Genomic DNA, 22,452 nt, shown 5'->3' on the forward strand with positions numbered 1-22,452 from the left:
TTCATTCAGTATGCGCGCGCAGCATCCGGGTGCGCGCGTCGTTTTATTACTTCCTGTGTTACAACCCGCCAAATTAGAAACATCAAAATCTAAAATGTGTGAATAATTTTATTTAATAATTTTTATTTATCTAAATTTCTGATCGAAGTATTACGTTTGCTTAGAAGTCAATTAACAATAAAAGGAGATTAATTTCTGTAAAAAACAATTGATACAAACAATTGAATTTGTATAAATTATATAATTTTACCGCACAGAAAGAATTGTAAAAATGATAATATTTTAAACACAGCAACATTTATTGTAATGTTATAATTGTAGAAAAATAGTTCCTTTGAAAATGGAAATTAATTAAAAATATAAAAAGATGGATTGATTATATTTAGGTATATATATGTATATATATATATTATATTTATAATTATCTTACATATTTGCTAGTAAAATATTATTTACATCAATTTGTACATACAGCCGACCATTCTGGTCTTTTGTGTAACAACATATACAGGTATGTATACATACATGTGTTATATCGTAAATATTTTGCAATTTTTATTTAATAATGATATGTTGGTGCATCGATAAAAAAATATTTGTATTAAAGATCTAAAACTATTTTTATAGACTTACTTCAGGCATTGGTAGTATAAGGACATAATTTCATAACATAATTCATATTCTTGCATAAAAGGAAATATTGACTAGTACAGTAAATTATATAATAATTATTAATTTGTAATATAGAAATTAAATAAAGAATATCATTTAAACAAAACGCTTACAATTAGCTGATAGTATCATAAATTCATTCTATCGCAGAACTCATACATATATAATACACAAACTAGGATACATACATGCATACAGACACATACAGATTTTTTCAAAATCATGGAATATCAAGAAAAACAACTTGTCCTAAACAAAAAGAAATTAAGAAGTATTTTATTAAGTTGTACAATTCGAAGATTTGGTTTGAAGATTTTAAGTGTTTTAATTCTGGTGCATGCTGTTTAGGTATAGGATCAAATGTGCATTAGCGCATCATGTGTTTAGATCAAAAAATATCTGAATAATGATTTTGAATGAAAGATATGTTTTACGTCTATTACATTAACATAGTAGATTACGAATAAATTAAGAACATAATATCTATTTTCTTTCTTACAGCTCTTGAATACTCAAAAAACATTGAGAAACCAATATTTTATGCATTCTACCATCTAATACCTGAAATAGCATGTGCTAGAAATATAGGCTGGAAATTTTTACTTTTGGTTCTTGAAAATCAAGCTTTAGGTACAATTTTTCTATTTGTTTTGGTATGAAAAATTTACTTGTCTCAATCAACCTAATAATTATGAAATATTTTATATATACTTGAATGTCTAAAGAATGATATAGAAATAATATATTTATTTAAAATTTTATTTATAAGAATGGCTGAAAATGCATTATATACGAATAAATTAGTCCAATAATATGAGAGTCCATGATATTTCTCGATTATGGCTTTAGATATTACAGTTTTAGAATGAATGAAAGAATAGAAATAAATGAAATATATATTTCCTATTTATAAAATAGAAAATTTTTTTATTTATAGAAAATATATATTTATGAGCAAAAACTATAAAGAAATATATAAATTATGTATATCATAATATATTATTTACAATTCCGTGGTAATTTCATCTTGTGGTCGGAAACCGAGAATTGTAAAGTCATCAATGAGGTATTCACGAGCAGGTGACCAATCTGATAAAATAGTATAGTTAGCAGCCTCTGTACTACTTTGAAATTCCCACTGAGGATTTAATTCACGATCGAGTCCATTTGCCTCGCATTCATCTATTGCACAAGTGGATTCTGTTAATGTTGCACCAGTATTGTATTTATGATTAAAAGTGGAAATGGCAAGTTCTTGGAAATGTGTATTCGAAGGTTTCAGTCGTTTTTGGTTATCATATACTAGTGGAGTTGTTTGTCCTATGCTAGATCCATTTGGACTAAGTTTCTCGTTATAAGCTCCAGAGCTGTTTTGCCCAAGGCTGGAGCTCACAGGGCTATCTTTTATATATCCAAGACTGGAACTTGCAGGGCTGATACTTGATTTGTCGCTTGCTTGAAATGTTGTAAGTGGTGCATTTGGTTGGAATGTAGTTAGATTGGTTGGAGTGGTTCTTGTTTCATAAGGCTGAGGTGATTGTGTGATTGTTACTTGCTGTGTTGAATTTATTTGGACGGATGCTGTTGGTTGTTGTAAGAATGTTATAAGTTGAGCCACCTTGAAGTATAAAATGTTATCCTTTAAATTTGATACAAAATACATAATTTTTTACTGGTTTATATAATTTCACTTAAAAGAAATTCTTTTTTACTCATGCATATGTAATTACTCCTTCAACGTGCATGACTCACCAAAGTGTTTTAGAGACTTGCATGAAAAAAAGCAAAATTTAGAATAACAAGCTCTTTGGAATTCGATTTTTGTTTTTCATATAAGTTTTAAACAAAGAAATTAGCTTACTTCAGGTGAGCTGTGCCTTTTGTATCTTCTTAATAATCTCTCAGCCCATGAAAAAAGTCTTTGCCAATCATCTGGAGGAATTGGTATTTCATCGTCTCTCCTATTAATAAGAACCAGTATCCTTGCCAAATCCCGCAAAACTGGTCTATAAATCATAATTATAATAAAGAAAGAATATATCAATCGATAGCTTATGCTAATTGCATAATTGTACCTATAGGCTTGTATTCCAACAGCACCATCTCCATTATTTCCTGAATAGTACAACTCCCTAACTTGTCTCCTTGTGTCATTGAGCATAGAAAGAAACGTGTTGCCTTCCCCTCTAAGCATTGCAAGATGTTTCAAAAATTCTCTTCTCTCTGCACTAAAACATAAATTAAATCATATTTTTAATATTATTCATTTTTAATCACACTTACAATACATTAAAGATTTAGCAAAGAATACCTGTCTTCAAACTGTTGGATTAGTTTAGCAGCTTTTTTCTTTCTTCTATGTACAATTATAGCCCCGCATAATATTATCAGAATACATATAGTTGCACCAGAAACAACTCCTACCAAAATGGCTACTTGACTGCCAGTAAATCCAAACATATATCCTGTTTCTTTACAAATTCTGCCCATGTATTCATCTCTAGTTGACCAATCTGCAATATGACCTGGAGGACAAGTATCGACACAAGTTCCTTGATGTAAAAGAACTGCGCATCTTGCACATGTTCCATCTCTACATCTCTTGCAGCCACTGTGTCCTTCAACACATTCTGTAATCATAAAAAATGTACAATAGTTTCCTCTATATAATAATAAATATTTAAGAATCAAATAACTCAAAAATATATAATGGTTTTTTAATGTTAATTATTTTTATAATTATAATATTAATATATTTGTAGTGCTACATTGTAGTGCTATTAACGATTCATTTTTAATATATTTCTATTTTAAATAATCCAATATAAATACTATTTTATCCATTTTACTAAAAGCTATATTATTAAAAAACAAGTATAACTTGAACTGTTTTATACTTCTAGAATAAAATGTGCCACTTTATGAATCTCGCGTAAGAGGGACGTAAGAAGAACATGCAAGTCGAATTCTTGCGTTGATCAATGATCCATAGCCTGAAGCTGTGCCCCAAATGCTTGACACACATACTCGCCAAGTACCAATGTTAAATATACTTAAATATAAGGAATGCTAATATAAAGTGATCTTTAATTACGTTATTCGAATCAAAAATGTCTTTTACGTGAAATATATTTATCCCTAACGCAACTCTCTTTATAATTGCTATTCCATTACATAATTTTTTTAATTATTGTATTATTTATAAAAAATTTATATAATTTTTAGAATTTTTGTTTGTGTTTTATATTGTTTAATAAGTAAATTGTATTACGTATTAGATGACCTAATGCAAACTTTACAATTCTTCGTGGTGGTATGTATTCTAAAGAAGAAGAGCAATGACTCGTAATACAATGAAACAGAGTCCTCGTATCAGGTAGACCTTATGCAGTTGTGAGGGCCTATTTAGTACGTATATGAGGAATGCGGTTGTTGGTTTCATGATTACGTGTTCCATCCATTTCGTAGGGTAGCGGAAGGATCAACGATTACATTCTCTCTAGGTTGAGAACGTTATCTCGTGTTTCTACTTCCTTTGTCACATTCTAAACTTTGAATTCTCAAATTTACTTCACTCGATGTATAAACTCAAAAAGTTTACATCGCTTGAGATAAGATTTCAAAATATACACAGAGTAGAAAGCAAGATACATTTATTTGTATACGTAATTATATTAATATTGTTATAAATTAATTTTTTATACATATGAAAATTCAATAACATTTCAATAAAGAATTTAGTTTGGTCCAAATTTATGTTAGTTTATTTAATTTAGCTCAGTATAACAATGTATCAACAAGTAACGATATTACAATGATAAACAAATTAAATATTTAAAAGATATTTCCAAATTACATAGCTTTGTAGAAAACTTAAATAAATATGTGACATGCTTGACAATGAAAAATATAAATTGAAAATAAGTTGAAAAATATAAATAGAATTTAATACGAAACAATGCAAAAAAATTCTTCTACTATATATGATAGTGTATAGACGAAGTAATAGATATTTAATGAAATAAGTGAAACTGAACGTAGCATAGAATACGCATATCGATTCTAAATACTTATATTTAGTTACAATAGTTGATTGTTTCGAGCATGTGCAGAAACAATGTCGAATTTTGTCAATAACTTCACGATTCAAATATAAATTCCAAAGCAATTAGAAATAGAAAACTTACACTATATATGGATACATAATATCTAATATATAATAAAGCTGAATGTGAAAATTATATACCAATTAATCTTATTTAAAATATTATTTTTCTTTAATCCAAGGCGTTAAAGAATGCTATAATAAAAAAAAATTGAAATATGTATAACGAATTTTGTTTCATCAACTTTATCGTATAAAAGGGGGTTAACGACAAAGAGGGTTAAAAAAGGTATTTTTAATTTTAAATGACACGTCGCGCAAGCTGGCAGAAAGAAAACCAGAAAATTCAAAACGGTTCCAGTATTACCAGTTTCTCTGAAGCAAACAGATCTTTAGTTCGCACTTGTACCGATAGTTAGGTGAGAAAACGTCTTTTAAAATCCCTTTGATATGCAAATGATTACAAGATGGAGTAAAGCAAAGGAAATTTCTCGTAGATGAACATTAAAGAGTTCCTTTGTTTGCTTATTCAATTTCCTATCTACACGCGAATATTTTATTCTGTATTTAGTTTAAATTTAAATCTGTTCCGTCAAATACGCTTTTAAATTTCTTACCTTAAATGTAATTTGATTATATTTTATACTATCTCGATTTTTGTTTCTGGTAGCAGTTGAACATAAACATTCAAATGTTTATGAATATAAACACAACCACAGCGATCATATACAAATCTTTGTAAATTCTTCTACACGTTTCTATAATTAAGTAATTTATATATATATACAAACGATGGTAAAGAAATTTCATTTAAACAGAATTGAAATAATTAGAATGAAACCAAAGTAATAGACAAAGAAGAAAAGAAAGAATAGATGATATGATCGGGTATGTATTCGGGATTTTAGCAGCGTTAAGCGTATCATCTTGGTGGTATACCCGTGGAAGTTGTACGACTATAAAACTGCAATCCAATGAAGGGTATATGCCCCCAATGAATCAACGTATAGTCCACCTGACTAGCAGGAAGTACCATTACTGGTCAGGTGAAACTTTTCAACGATCCGCGCACGGCATTCCCCTCTTGTTGCTATTGGCGCACTGCTCGTAACATCAAGTGTTGGTGATTTACCTTGGAGAAGGTTCTCAACCTCTAGAGATTAATTAAGATACTCATTAATGTTATTATGCACGATAAGAAAGGGACGTTCGATCAAGATCAGTTGTTTCCCTTGATTATTTTCTTATTTTTCATTTGCTCCCCTTTATTTTCTCAATTTTCCGACATCTCCCATATAAAAAGTGAATTAGCGCAAGCTAAGGGAAGTAAAACGTGCGAACTATCGTAGAAAAAAATTTTACTAGTAAAAGAAGGAAAAAGAATTTTCCTTTTCGGTACATCGCAGAATTTTACACAAATCGCTCGTAACCGTATGTACTTTCACTTTTAAGGAATGTTCGATTGTATTCGAATGCAAAAATAATATAGTCTCTTGCAACGAAATTATCGCTTTCTAACGTTTTTACACCGACTATCCTGTAGTTTCTTAAGATTTCCGTTGTAAAACGATAACAGATATTGTTACAGCTCTATTACTTTTAACGTAGTTTTTAGACTCATCGTGTTTTCTACTTTCACAAAAGTGATTTTACAACTATTCCTCTGTGTGCGCGGCATTCGTATTTTGATAGCGCTATATCACGCTGCGATAATCAATAACGCAATAATCGTTTATTCTGATTTTCGTGAAATTATTTTTAACGATAAAAAATTACACGAGCCTGTAAGTACTACTTCAATGAATTCATCGCTGTAAAGAGTGAAATATTTGTCGAAAAAGCGATCATGAGACTATCCGATAAACGATGAAATTTCAGGAATGAAATTATATATTAATGAGAGTCGCTGCAAGGACGTTGAGAGGTCGGCAAGCTAAAGCAATGAGTCTATTGCGAAATCGAAACTCGCGATATACAAGATGCAATCGGCGAACTCGAATGTTTAGCCTTTTCCTGTACCGGATGCACGAGGGAAAGTCAAAAGGAGGTTCTTCATTCTTCGATCCGAAAAACCAAGTGAAAGCAACTAATAATTAATCTATAGACAAATCCAATTAATTCATTCGCTCTTCGACGATTGTGAGTAGATGTATAAGCTACGAAAGAAACGATTACTGTATAGTGTGAATTCATATGTAAAGTTCATTATCGTCGATTTTTATGTCATTTGGTGCGTAGAAAGAAAGTATTTTCATATGAAATAATGGAAAACGAAATAACTTGTTAATTTCAAATGTAGATGATGAATTCGTGAAGTTTTCGTTACTTTCATTTCAAGTTTTGTGTGACTTTAAGAAGATAGATAGAGTCCATCATTTTTTTTAACGAGTCACGCCAAGTTAACGAGTCAGAATTTTTCGTCGAAGAAGAAATTATACAATTTGTAGAAATTATAGAAGCAATATTTGACAAATTATCGTAGAATGCAAAGATTAATTTCTTAAATGTTCCTTTGGATTTTTTTGTCGCACTTCCCAGATGTAAAATAAATTTCTGCGTAGTTGTTGATTGAATGAAATTCCAAATTTTTCTTTTATTTGGAATAAAGGAAAAACGGGTCAGGAAGTATCGCGAGCAACGGTTTCACTAGAAAAATTTTCTTACGATAGATCTTGATATTCGCGATGTTTTCACAGTAGGGAATCAGAATGTGGAACGATACAAATGTTAGAGGTACATCATCGTGTATAATTATACGATGTTACGGTAACAGTTTTAAGGTTTTATTATTTTCGTGTGTAATCTGCGGCCGAGATTCGTGTTATTAGGTTACTCGAGAATTCACTACGGACTACTTCGTGTTTCATTACTTCGAGGAACGATTCAATGATTGTTGATTTAAATGAAAGCATAATAGCTTTAGTGTAATGATTTTTTTATGGAACATTCCAATAACGATTCCTTTAATTACAGGTTGTTTTACAATAAAATATAAAAGATTATGAGAAATTGTTCAGGAAGTCGTACTAGTTATATGTAATAACTTCCACTGTTCTCATACTAAATGAGATAGTAAGTTTAATATAGGATGACCTTTAACTCCTTGCGTGACTAACGAAATTTTAAAAATTGTTTTAAAAGTGCTTATTTTTTCTCAATCGAATTGGAGTCTATAGTTCCATACAAGCTTCTCTAAAGAGAAATGAATTTTTTATTACTAACAGATCAATTAGGTGGAATAATTTTTCAGATAGTTGTTTAATAGTTTTTCGTGTTTGGGAATTTTGTGCTTCAGAAGGAAGATAGAATTTTCTGGTGGAGTTGATAATTCGTAATGTCTACGGTATATTTTCATTAACATCTAACTAAGCAATTAAGTATTCCAGGTTTAATTTGTAGATGGTTTATTCCTGTTTTTGGACATTTTAGCCTGCATGAAATCCATTAAAGCGACCAATTAGCACGAAGGAACGGGGTGTCGTGAAATTAACGAGCACAATTGGTAAATGGAGCCGGATAGCAAGCAGATGCTCGTGACTGGCGCGTGCGTACGCGCGTTTACGCGTCTGATCTGACATAAAACGCGTAGAACAAGCGGTACTGTGTCAGCAGCGCATCTTTTCCATAAATATCCGGCAATGGCTGTTCTTCCATTTTATCGCGACCGTTCATCAACGATTGTCGCCCAAATCTCAATTGTTTTAACAATGAAAAGAATTTATGGTAGCGATAAGTGTTATATGGGATTGAATAAAAAGTACATATAGTAGGTTTTAAATTGTTAGATTGTTCGAATAGACGATTGTTATATGCCTGAAATTTTTCTTTCTTCTTTCTTATACAGAAATATATTTATGCCGTCGTTGTAAACGATTCTTCGTTTTTTAATATTAAAATATCTCGTCGACACGATTTACAAATTTTTATCGAATTAATAAAATTTGTCATATCTTTTTATAATTAATTTGTTAAGTTTGTTATATATTTTAAAAAATCAAATGCAGATTATAATACAAATTTCAAATTATATCGTTTACTGATATAGATTCACTGTTTTATACCGTAAGGGTATTAAACGCATCATTGTCCTGATATGTCTCGTAATATAAATTCGAAATTGTATCTAGCAATTAGCATTTCTGTTAAGAAACTTCACGTTGTTAAATGTTGAACCGTCATTACGCTTTACTGACATCATGCACGGTAAGTTCACTTATGCCACTGTATTATCGCATAAATGCATTACGTCACTGATGCAACGCTTTTGTTCAGCGATCTGACTGACGATCATCGTGTTCTTTCGACATAAAAAGGAAGAACGCTCATACGTAAGTGCTATATGCATATAGACATAATCGAGTTGCTGCCAATTAAATTTTCATTCTTCGATTAAACGGATCATTAATAGACATTATGCAACCCAATTATAGCAGATTTTTAGAGAAATTTTCAAGAAGATGAAAGAGGAGTTTTGACGAGCTATTCGATGGAACAAAATAAGCGAAACTTATTCTATTTTGTCAGTAGTTTAAATAACAATACTCTATTATTAAACAGATTATTTAATGTATATTCTTCCGATTCGATAATTAAACGAATTATCACAATTGAAATTGTTTGTAAGTTTTTATAACTTTCTGATGTGTAAAATAGAGAAACAGATCATCGAAGTAATTTTTATGGATTTAAAAATAGTTAAACTTATTTCCAAACATTTGACAGCCACATAGAAAATTATATTATATTATATTATATTAAACTGAGTCAGAAACAAGCAACGTATACTAGTTTCAATACCTTAAAGATATTTTTTAACAAAGCTTTTCGTCGTTCTTTGACAACATGTAAATTTCATTAACTTTTATCAGACCGATGAATCGTATCGTGACACTTGGACAAAGAATGTAAAACTCACTTTCCAGTATTTCATGTGAATTCGCATCAACGATCGGTGAGCATTGGGAGAAAGTTCTGGTCTTTTATATTTCAGGCTAACATTTCGTAGAACTACGTTCTACGGTTTTGCCTAGTTGCAAAATGATCCGTATCTTTATATTTTAACCGATTATCCCTTCCGGCAAGGAACGCAGTCTACGCAATTTCCATGTAACTATAAACTCACATGTTAGAAAATGTATCATAATTAGTTTAGAAGAAATGTACTTTTCGCTTGAACAATTTCTCGTCGTAGGAAAAATCGCTTTCTGATACGAGGAGTAAAAAGGAATCATCCTTTTTTTTTATAGCAGAACAATTTCAAAATTCAGAATTTATTTGATCTTCTTCGTAATTTTATAAATATCGCTTGTCGCGATATTGAAATATCGAAAGTTATTAGAATATGCCTTGCGTTTGCCTCAGCGGTATAGCTTCCACAAGACTTTGTCAATTTTTTACTTAACAAGTCCTTTTCACTTTCTACTACTTTTTGGAAAAGCGTTCCCTTTTACTCAAAAATGGCTTTAAAGTAACAGAAGTCGACAAAAAAGTATTTTTATCGCGTTTCTTTACTGTGATCTTGATATAACAAAAAAAGCAGAAAAGAAAGCTAACAATCGTCATCGATCATTGATTTAGAGAGCATCGCTAAAAGTAACCCAGTTTTGATCGCGCACGAGTTCGTTTTCGGCCAATTGGTGAAAGAGAAATTGTCATTTAGCCGCGTACGAGAGCTTTCCACATACCCACGGTCAATTTAGCTATCTAGAACGACAATCTGCATCATTGCCAAAGTAGGAACCGAGTTCTCTCTCCTAAACGTTTCCTCGTTGCGGAATCCGTTCCCGTTTCGCAAAGTGGAAGTTCCTCGGTCACCGTGCGACAATCAATGTCTAAACCAGGAGAAACTTCGTGAGATCTTCAACCAGACTGTGAAATACTTGGTGAATTGATATAATTAAACGCTGTCACGCCATTTACATCGGTCCATGCTAATTGCTAGCTGTATTTTGTAGAAACGTACAAAAGGTTTCAATGCAACGACCGTGTATAATCATCATAGATGCTAACTATTGTTAGTAACGTCTTTGTACTATAGTGAAAACGGCTAAACGATACGTAAATTAAAAGAGACGAAGAAATTACGCGTTGATCGGTATTGTAAAGGTATTCGTCGGTTCTATGAAGATACCAGAGAGAGAGAGAGAGAGAGAGAGAGTTTATGACTTGTATCAAAGAAATTAAAATGTATGGGGCTATTTAAAAAGATACGTAACGCAAAGAAAATGAGCCTTTACCTGGGTATGTGTTTTACGTTACAAAAAGTCTTTAAAAGGCATTGTAATGAATCTATTAAATTTCTACGCGAAATTAAGAGAATTGGGAATTTTTAATTTGTAATTGTCCTCTGGTAATAGAAATTTAATTTTTAATGAGGAAAGAGAACACTGACTTCTTAATACCATTGTACAGAAGCATGCTGAAAACAATCGTTTAGGATCCTTCGCTTAAATTAGCTTCATTAATTGAAGCTTTTCGAAACTTTCACTGATTATTGTTTTGATAAAATAACATTTCACTGGAAGATTTTATCAAATCTATACTACATTGTTAAGATGATTATCGTATCGAAATTTGCAAAAACAGAAGGAACATAAAATTAATTAGGCACGTGAAAGTAGAAATACTGTAGAAATATAATACACGCTTCAACCAAAACTCTTTTAGACGATAAAATATAAAACGTATAAGCAATTCGATATTTGTGTAGGCGTTATTGTTTATGAAAGTAAACAGATTTATAGTCGATCAAACATTGACGAAGTTACATATAGTCGATTAAATGTTGACAAAAACCACGCAAGTAAGAAACCATTTTTGTTTCTACGTTCATAGTGATCGCGTAAAGTTTCCCCTGTTTGGCAAATCTCGATACAACATTGTAAAGCGATACTTAGGAACTAGCTTTCGGATTTCTTTGGCACCAAAATGACGAGATTACTGTAGTACCAGGAAGCGACCAAATTCTATCGGAATCCTAATCGTGTCGTTGTAGTCGGCTAGCCTCGATTGAGTACTGCGCGCATGACTAGAATATAACAGTATACGTACATTGGGATCTCACCGTTCAATTAACATTTTAAAGCGACAAAGTCTTCGACAATTATTTTCATTCGTATATGATTTTGTTGAAAATGGCTGATTTAACCAAAGTTCTTTAATTAAAAGTGCAACGTACAGAAACCTAGTTTTTACGTTATTTTCTTTACGATTATGAAACGAACAAAACCTGGGTAAAAAATCGCTTCTATAACTACTAAACGTTAACGTTTCTACTAAATATTAATAACCAATAAAAATTCTGCATATTGCGCGTATCCTGTGTCCTTTCGCACCTTCAAATATCCCATGAATGCATAAAGATCATCGATCTAATTTATTATGCAACGTAACGTCACTCGAACGACTAACGCAAAAGGATAGACGCGTTTTGGGTCCGTTGACCGGTGGTATCGTCGCTCGAGTTTCTCGTGTTTGTACAAATAAGTAACTGTACATCGGGATTTACTTGCGTGGTCCCCGAAGCGAGCGGTCTCGATGCCGCGCCGCGAAGAGGGAAAAAGAGGCAGGTCGCGCACCGAGTATTCATTCTCCGAGGAAACCAGTCATTACGTAACTTAGTTAATGCCAAGACCTATCCCGGCACCACAGAAATGTACAGTTATAACTCGTGGCCCGATCCCGTGAAATAATAATAAGTAAAACGTAGGGAGGGGAATAGAGCGAAGAATGAGAAAGACGTCGAAGCTAAGAAGGAGAAGAACCCTGGGGCATTATCGTGTAAAATGCACCGGTGACCTAGCAACGTTGTCCGCATAACAATGAATCCGCATCCCGCTTCACGTTTTCGAATTCATTTTCCCCGGGTATTTGCCTCGCTACGCGAGAATCCGCTTGCCGGTAAATCGAGAGGGGAAACGCACAGGTGTAAAATCTTGAATGGCCTGGAGGTGTTGAAAAATGTTTACCAGCTGATTCGAGGATATTCACATACACACGTATTTCCCGTCATAAGTAATCGGTAGATTGCAGATGTTTATGCGTGTATGAGAAATTTACAGGTGGAAAAGCGCACGGGATAGACACAATACGCAGAGATGTATAAAATATCCGAAGTGCAGCGATCGGCGTAATATTTGGTAGGTGAAACAGATGACTGCTTAGCTTTCATTCTTTCCAAGTATGTTCATGAAGATATGAACCTGCATAAACGCTCTGGTAGCCAGAATCCTGATGCATTAAAGTCTTGTTCGGATTGATCGAGTTACACGAGTTTAAGAGACTTTACGAGGAAAAGGATGGAAATTTGATAAGATATTTTATGTCAAGTAAGTCATGTAAGTAGAGATAAATTTCTATGGAGAAATGGCACGGAGTTGAAAAATGTCTACCGGCTGTTTTTAAGCATGTACATGTATACGTATACGTACTTCCGGTCATAAATACATAATCAGAATCTTGATGCCATTAAAGCCTCGTTCAAATTAATTATTTGAATTCAAGCGACTTGACTGATGTCAAGCGATATGACTAATGAGAAGAAAGATGGAAGGATGAAAGGATGTTTCAAGTTAGTTAACAATGTAAACAGAAATAAAGGTTCATTAAGATTTCAAATGATCTAATAAAAAAAAAAAAGACAGGTACGCGTTGATAAAATGGTTTCAAATTGCTTGAGTTCAAATAATTAAAAAAAGAAGAAGAAAAAATACTAGTGAAAGTATAACGAAAGATGATGTTGATACTGTAGGTCGAAAAAAAGGAAGAATAAAAAACTGCATATAGATATATCTTGTAGCAATATATCGTTATGAGGAAAATTCCGATGAAAGAACAACGTATTTCTTAATGAACGTATACGTTCTTCCATTCACACGACACCGTTACACGTATATACAGAATATCGGTTAAACTGTACTTTCAAATATGGGTAACGATCTTCAGAATAGATTCACAGAACAGAATCGGCTCGTAATCCAATGCCGTCGTTCGCATAACAATTGCAAACACCTATTATAGATGCATACATAATTTAATAGCTCATATTTTTCTCAGCTCAACGAGAGATAATTCAATGCATTGCTAATTACTGTCAATCCCTAATCATCAGAAATGTAAACTTTGAATAATTTCAAATATGTATTATTTACACGTATAACTGAGAAATATTTACGACATCTCTTTTCGATGGATAGCTTACCTTTCATTTTTCTTTTATTGAATATACTCGACAATTATAATTATTTGTATGCTATCTTAACTTCTATGATTCTGACTCTACATTTGATAGAGTTCTTCGCTAATTGTAATTGTAAAAGCTATGTTTTTTCATCTACTTCGCGTTGTGTAAAACTAGATCAAACTATGTATTTACCTGCATACAATATTTTCGTTGGCGAAATACTACATTTACAATTTATGTTCCAAACTGAGATATTTAAAGGTAATCGCCTGTTAATATGCTTGAAAAGTAGATCATAGATTAATCATTTTTCGCAGAAATTCGAGGCAAACGTTATTTTATTGCATCGCACGAGTATTGTATTTCGAAACTGTTCTCAGCGAATTAAAGTTCTTTATAGCAGGTAACGAGATAGTCGAGGATAAGAGGAACGGAAAATGACGAAGCGGTAGACTGAAGAAGGATGCAGATGTTCCACTGACGATGAGTTACCAGAGCCGAGACGGAAGTTGTCAGGCCGGATGCCGATAGTAAGACTGCCTCAGTGCCTCGTAAAAACCTGCATTTGGATGATAAACTTACTGCTTTCTTTAGAGGGGAGTCACTCTGTTGTACATATGTCAAATTCTGTGTCTTCATGTTCCGTTACGAAACTGCTGAATAATAATACTGCCGAATAATTTGCTGAATTATATTCGACTATCGCGCAAAAATTTATCCTAAACTTTATTATCGATAATAAAGTTTTCATTCCAAATTTACTATAAAAACCATTAACTATAAAAACTCAAAATTTTAGTAAAAAGTAATATAAATGAAATTTAGCGGTATGTTTCCTTTGTACTTCCAGGAAAACTGTTATATATTTTATTAACAAAAATAAAATAAAAAAAAAGTTTGAAAAAAAAAGTTCGATTATTTGATTATTCTCTTTCGCATATCGGTTATGTTCTGTATATTGCTTTTTATAAATTGGGTTCATTATTTTCCCCAATGCATCGGCTATTCCTCGAAACGTTTTGCTTTATTATTTTTTGGCAATTTTTAAGTTTTTAATAACAATATCTTTTTTCAACAATGAATCGTTAACTTTTTATCGAATAAAAATGTAATCCTTCCACGTTTTGCTTACCTTTTTCAATTTATAATAGGAGCATTCGTCCTGCGGTCGACGTGTATATCTGTCGTTGCTTGCTTTTATCTGCACACCCCCTAAGGAATTTTTGAAACTAAACTCCGCAGTTAACAGGTCAAAGACTGAAGAAAAATCTAAATATTATTTGAGAAATTACAGTCACAAGAAACGCGTGGATAATTAAATATTATTAAAATATCATTACGTACATAGATATCATCAACCAACTAGCTCACTAATTAAGATAGTCAACACAAATTCACCATAAATGCAACGATCACGGAAAAGGACAACGAGAACACCTAAACAACGAACACACTTGCCAGCAATGCATTTCCAGAATACTATGCGTGATACTTCCGCTGAAGTCGGTCGCATGCGATCGCATAAACGTTCAAATATATTTACATTGTTCACTTGTTCAACTCGGGACCATCGGAACTATGTACCTGTACTGGTATATACTGTGGATAGATGAACAGTAAGGAAGAAAGAGAGAAAGAAAAAGAAGAATTCCACGTTGTACACGAGCTGTGGATATACATACTTGGAAAATGCGGGTCTTGTTACGTGGGTAGGAGTTAGTTTGCCCTGCACCCAGACTCTGATGGATCAGGCTAGTTTCGTGGAAGAAAACGGTACCTTGGAAAATCAAATGGTAGTTCGGTGCACAGACTACTGTTCCCACTTCCCTTTCTACTAGCAGCTCGCCGCATCGAAAAAGTCTAGATTCCGCTTACCTACGGTGCCTTCGAGATCGAGTATAGTTCTAGATAAGAAACCAGCGCATGACCTTAACGAACCTGCTAGAACTGTAGTTACGACTGGCTAGCCTTTCGTTCGATCGTCGAGCGATGATTAATTGGAAAGTTCAATGGAAAAGTAATACAAGTGAATTCTTTCGTGAAATGAGGAAAAATTGGACAAAAGTATCTTTACATTTGATAAATATAATTATACGTTTATTTCGTTTAATCATCGAGTAAGGAAACGATACTACGATAAATGACATAATTCTCTAATATTCATAATCTTCGTAATCTAAAATTCTTGTTTGCCGTCTCAACGTTGACCTATGTACAAGAAATTACAGCTATTTTCTGGTCTGATTTCTAAGTGGATCTAAATTATTTCTTATGTTATTTCCTTTCAACTTCACGGAACGTAGTAGCAGCGAGTATCGGTGTCTAAAGTACTTATTAATCCCACAGAATCTGAATGACATTTATTCTCGTTTCGATATTATCAATTGATACAGGGACAATTTTCAACCAATTCAATAACCATCGTAATACAACATATTATTCTTGATCCGCGAATTATGTGCTTACAAATGCGTACGCGCACTCACTGATTTAAAATAGGAGTTCTGACCTGGTTGCACTGGGTATGTAATTTCTACGGCAGTGGTGCACGCAAGTAATTCAACTGGTGATACGTAATTGCTTTAATTAAAGTGACCACGGTGGTGTAAAGATTTAGTGGAGTGGAATAAAATTCAAAACGTAAAACGTATGATATAACGGAATGAACGATTTATTTCAAAGTTTATTTCAAAGCGAGAATCTAAAAAAAGGACAATTTGTTCTGAATAGAACATTAAATAATAATGTATTCTAGTAGTTAGAAAAATTCGACTTATCGTTGAATGAAAATCGATCCTTTTAATTAAAAAAGATTTTCTATTCACAGACATTTCTATTCACGTGATAACATGATCGTTATACCATTAAAGTATACAAAGAATCGTCTTCTACGGTTATACTCTGTATCAGGAGCGAATCGTAGAGAGTATCGATGCATATGAAACAATAATTGTAAAACGACAGTCGCACATGATTCTGCTAATTAAAAAAGCTCTGGAGTAATCTTTTCATCTAAATGATAGCTATGGTACTATATTAAGCACGCTTCGCTCACAGGATGCCACCGCTTATCGGACTATCAGCGATCCACTGATGGCACGTGTATATGATGGAAGACTAAACTCACAGTGCTAACCCCGGACATGCTCGATGAATTAGAGGGAGAATAATTTTCCAACGAGAGAATGAATCATAATGTGCCAGGAAAATGCACCTGCTCATTAATTGACTAACTATTGCAAAATTTTATTACAAAACATATCGAACAATAGTGGATATATATATATATACATTTACATTTATTTACATTACATTTACATATACACATGCACATTTTCTGCTATATACGTACTTTATTTTATTTCTTTATGATCACAGCATATCCGATATTCCATTATACCGGGATTAAACGACTTAACGCAACAAAGAGAGAGTTTTCTAATGCTAATCGTCAGCTGAATCGTTGCTCGTCAATTTTTTTACTATTAATGGAATATATGAAATAGATGAACTACGAAAAACGTAAAGAAAATATTTAGAAATTGCATGTTATTTTATGCGCATTAAGGAATCGAAAATAATTTTTTGACTAATTTCTAATAATTTAACAAGGTTTTTATGCATTTACGAAAGTAGATTTATGATAGAATATTCTATATTTATTTTAGAAAGATATAATAATTATTGAACAGATTAAATCGCAATTTTCATAAAACTTGTCATTGCTTTCCAACTTCTTAATGTTCTTTGAAATTTATTACTACGAGCCTATACTATGTATAATCAAAATATACTTTAAATTATTAGACATCATAAAAATTACTTTATAATGAAACTTGTTAGTTAGTAACGCATTAGACGCTGTAGCACTGTTACGATAGAAATTACCAGTAATTTAGTCTGTACAGGTAACTAGTAGGTACCTGCTTTCTACTTGTAATGTGATATAAAAAGTTGCAAGTATTTACGTACAAGTTTCGCTTTCATCATAACTACTGACAGTCGCAAAGACATAAGAAAAAAAGGAAAACGAAATATCCTCGCAACTACGATATAATGTTAAACTCCGTTCAACGTTAAAGATATTAAGAAAGACTAACGATAAATTCACCAGGATTAATTATAATTCTTGCAATGAACGCACAGTTAAACATCTCGCACCATTACCTCACTAAGTAAAAATTCAAATATTATTACGTTGAATAAACGTGTGGCGTTTCTTAAGAAATACAGGTGTCTCCTTTCAAACGCATGAACATTTATTCGTATTTCAATTGTGTCTACAGATAGACGTATTATAAATATCATATATTGTTCAAGGCAATAAAGTAAAATACCTATGTATTTAGTATGCAAAATGATTATAGAGAAAGGGATACGAGGATTTGCAATACTCGTTAAGCGTGAAACTCTTCGCTAAAGTATAATTACTTTATTATGAAACTAATCGAGAAAATTATTGAATATGACGCGAAGGAAAATACTGTGAACAGTGATGTCTGTTAAAAATATATTAGGTTTTACGAAAAGTTTCTTTCGTTTCATAACAATTTCTGTTTTATATTATTTTATTGAATTAGTTATGATCCATTCCGTTCGTGCATAACTCAATAAACTAATATAAAACAAAAAACATTGTGCGTCTATTATTTCCTTATAAAACGAAAGAAACTTTTCGGACAAGCTAATACAAGATGGCAAAATTGTACGCGATTGAAATTGACGCTAATGGTAGGATTGTAGACACCAAGTAACTTGGCATCGTTGTTTTATAAATATTTCTTATGTGTTATTACATAATATTGCAACGTAACATAATTGTAACTCTTGATCTACAGATGAAAATCTTTATGGGTGACGTTAATTAAAATCATTGTAAGGAGATTACAGAAAGGAAAAAAACTATTACACCGAGGCAAAAGAAATTGCGCAATCGCAAGATATCTTTTATTTAGCAAGGTATACGTCTCTCATTGTGCCCTAGAATTGTCTGTTAGCTCCGATTTAGCTTAAAAATAACAGTCGAACAGAGAGAGAAATCTAAATAAATAAACGTTCAATTTCATTTTTGCACGCTTCGCGGAAAACGAACGAACGTTTCATCAGATAAGATGCACGATGTTTTTTATTCTTCATTAGGGAAAGGATGTTACGATCGATAATTAATTAACGGTAGCACGTTTCTTACAAATGTTTTACCTAATTACATAATCGTTTCGATAATCTCTGCGATTTACAAGAATCAAATATATGTCCCCTGTATTGCACAAATATGCATCGTAAATATAAATTATAATACATTACGTAATAATTATGTCGTAATAAGCATTTTCCTTTTCAACTTTACGTAACCAATTTCTTTTCGAAAATTTTACGCTGCCGTATATATTACCATAGAATTAGGTAAAAATTTATTCCATATTTCACATCTGACGAAATAGTTACGCGTTTTAAGTACTAACATTTTCATTGGAACAGTGAGGTTGGTGTAGGTGCAAATACTTTTCGTGCGTACCTTTCACTATCCCTCTTCTACTTTGCATGTTTTCACGTGCTCCTCAAAAATCCATTGCTTCTACGTTCTTCTACGTTCTACGTAAGTAGGATACAGGTATTACGATCACACCTCCATTATGAATGAAATTTACGAGTAAAATAAATAAAACGACTTAAATGTATATAAATGTAAATTTTTATTCCTCGTTATAATAATCAAATTTTTAATTGCGACGTAATTAAATTATCGACTATAGATATTCTTTCACATCACCGTATATACCAAGCAAACATCGTTCCTTCGAAAAAATTACAAAGTCACTCTCGCGCCTAGGCTTGATAAATATTAACTAGGAGAATTCGAATTACGAAAGCTTCGAACATTATACGAAATGAATAACGAATCTTTAAAGTAATATCGTGAACCTGTTAAGGAATTCAGCGAAAGTTACGAGCTCAACCGATTAATTGGTATGTGTCCGGTGGAAACAATTAGCATGACTGATGAACTCGTATAGAACGAACAACGAAACTATTCGGACACTGGATTGAATTTATCATTCAATAATTTAATTGCTATTTAAATTATGAGAGTATACTTTCATACGTGTATTCGTGTATGTGTATATACACTTGCGCACAAGTGAACTATACCTCAAAGAAAAAACCTACGCCAGTTTAAACCACGTTGTTTAAAGAATTGCTAGTACATATCTCTTTGAAATATTTTATCTCGGTTTCCTGAATGATTCATGGTATGTAGAGGATCGAAATGAAAATTTTCAATGAGTAGACATATGTACAACTATGTTAAAAGTGACGGCAAATGCCGCGATTTGCTTCTAGAAGGTTTCACGGAGGCACTTCCATCCTAGAGCTATGGCTATACCTTTCCCCTGCATCTACGCTCCTGTGCCCGGTGGTGGTCCGTCCTGGTCAGGGCCGGTGAGCACAGCCTTCTCTAACCTAGAGCTCGTACACAACCGAGTTCCAACTACGTAAAAACGATCCTCGTTTCCTTTCACTTGCACAAACAAGCCAAACATCGGTTTAGTATCATTTGGCTTGATTAATGGCACACCTCTATTACTGAACTTCTTCACATCTCTTTTTTTTCTCTTCTTAGAATATACAATTCGCTGTTATTCAATCGAAGCAATTACGATAAGAATTTTTGTAAAATTTGTAATTAATTAATTGTTTGTAATTAATTGTTGATACTAATCTTTTTAATTCTTATCTTCGATAAAAGAAAATTTTTATGAATATTATAAAGCTGAAATTTTTGTATAATTTGCAGCAACGTTAATAATATAAATTTTATACAAACATTACAGAAATAATTCACAAATAATCATAGTTAGGATCTCAAAGAAATTTACAATTACGATAACAATTGTGTTATGAACACCTTGATTAGTGCGCTCATTCGGCTGATTTAAGCCTTCCTAACTTTATCCTAGAAAGTTATTTAAAAATAAGATGTATTTACGTCCTATAAATTCTATAGAAAATCTAAAGGTATTTCAGTTATGAAAACAATTAAAATATCTCGTGGACTCATCAGTTTTCAAATGTTTTACTGCAACACTTTTATAATGACAAGATTGTTTGTTATTGAACATGTTAGAAATAAAATATGCATACTATGCAGTGAGTATTAGAATGTGCGAGAATTAATTCTGCTAAACTCTAGAAAGCTCTTAAAAACATGACAATGTCCAAAAAATACTTGCGAATAAATATTTTACGTAAAATTAGACTCTAAGTTATATTCATTGACATTTCCTATTAAAATCATATAATTGATATATCAATAATTTCTTTATCACTGTAATATGCATTTTTTAATTACTACCTTTTTGCTATCACTTTATTAACATTTCAGAATAAAATAGGAAACAGAAGGTAAGAATGTAGATTACTCGGAATTTTTCTAAATATTGAAAATGTATCGACAGTTTAGATCACACAAATACAGATAAGTTACACATATTTACTGTTTAAAAATTCTTATTTAAATACATATATTTCTATTTAATTATTTTTAGATGTAAACATCCTTTTATGAAAATAATTGTTAATAAATAATTCTACGAATAATTGTTAGCATGACAACACTACAATGAACACTAAGGAAACAGGGTTGATATGAAAGGAGGATTTCTGGTATAGTGCGCCTACGAACTCGCAAGCATTGTACGACAATTAGCTTCGAGATGAACTGGACTCGATTACTGTTGTGTTTAATAGGTATGCAGTGAAAAAGAATACTTTTCATGATATGAAATAGGCATAGTAATGCAATACAAACTAATACTCGGATTCGTTAATTAAATAAACAAGATTTAGTCAAAAAGTACAATCTAAAAATGTAATTGTATACTTTGTAACATGGGAAATTTAATTAAAATTAAAATTTAAAGAACAAATTTAAATTTCTTTAAAGAAAATTAAAATTCAATTATGGATTATCATTTAAAAAATAAGAGCCAGTATGCAATGTTGACAAACGGTTGATTCATCTTTCAAGCTTATTAACTTAAGTGTTCTGAAGTGGATTTGACGGAAAGCAAGGGCGCCAAAATATTAAATGTCAGTAAACGACAGTAGGAATCAAGTAGATTAGGATAACCACGTGTGCTTGATGTTTGGAACACCATAATATAGATATACAGAAGATTTTTATTACCTTGTAATTCGTTATCAGCCCGCGTATAATCCAAAATGCAGGAGAGAAGTGCCGCACTAAACTTCACTAGCGTTGGTAAATTACCCATTTTGAATCGACATAATTTCTATGTCGATGCAAAAGTTACAAAACTTCATGAAAACTCAAACACCATACAATCACCACACAACACGTCCATCTCTCACCGCAGTCAGTAGCATACTGAAGAAACTAATCCTACATCCTACTAGAAAGTGGGAAGTGGGAAGACTTTCTCGTTCCCTGACCAATGACAGGAAGATTAAAACCATTGATATATTGGGGATA

At 32.2% G+C, this 22,452-nt stretch overlaps 1 protein-coding gene across 2 annotated transcripts; it reads right to left on the reverse strand.

The window, feature by feature from the left end:
* Positions 1-409: 409 nt before the first annotated feature.
* On the reverse strand, positions 410-22,346 carry LOC117212264. Of its 2 annotated transcripts, XM_033456911.1 has the most exons (6): positions 22,147-22,341; positions 20,344-20,478; positions 2,984-3,302; positions 2,748-2,900; positions 2,534-2,678; positions 410-2,290 (listed from the first exon to the last, which is right to left on the reverse strand). In XM_033456911.1, exons 2-6 carry the CDS (start codon positions 20,354-20,356, stop codon positions 1,676-1,678), a joined length of 1,245 nt encoding a protein of 414 aa, XP_033312802.1. In that variant the 5' UTR covers positions 20,357-20,478; positions 22,147-22,341; the 3' UTR covers positions 410-1,675. The 2 variants fall into 2 exon arrangements, with proteins under 2 accessions (XP_033312802.1, XP_033312791.1); XM_033456900.1 differs by lacking the exon at positions 20,344-20,478 and having other exon boundaries at positions 22,147-22,346.
* Positions 22,347-22,452: the final 106 nt, after the last annotated feature.

This window comes from Bombus bifarius, unplaced genomic scaffold (assembly GCF_011952205.1).
Source record: "Bombus bifarius isolate JDL3187 unplaced genomic scaffold, Bbif_JDL3187 scf7180000007970, whole genome shotgun sequence".
NCBI lineage: Eukaryota > Metazoa > Arthropoda > Insecta > Hymenoptera > Apidae > Bombus > Bombus bifarius.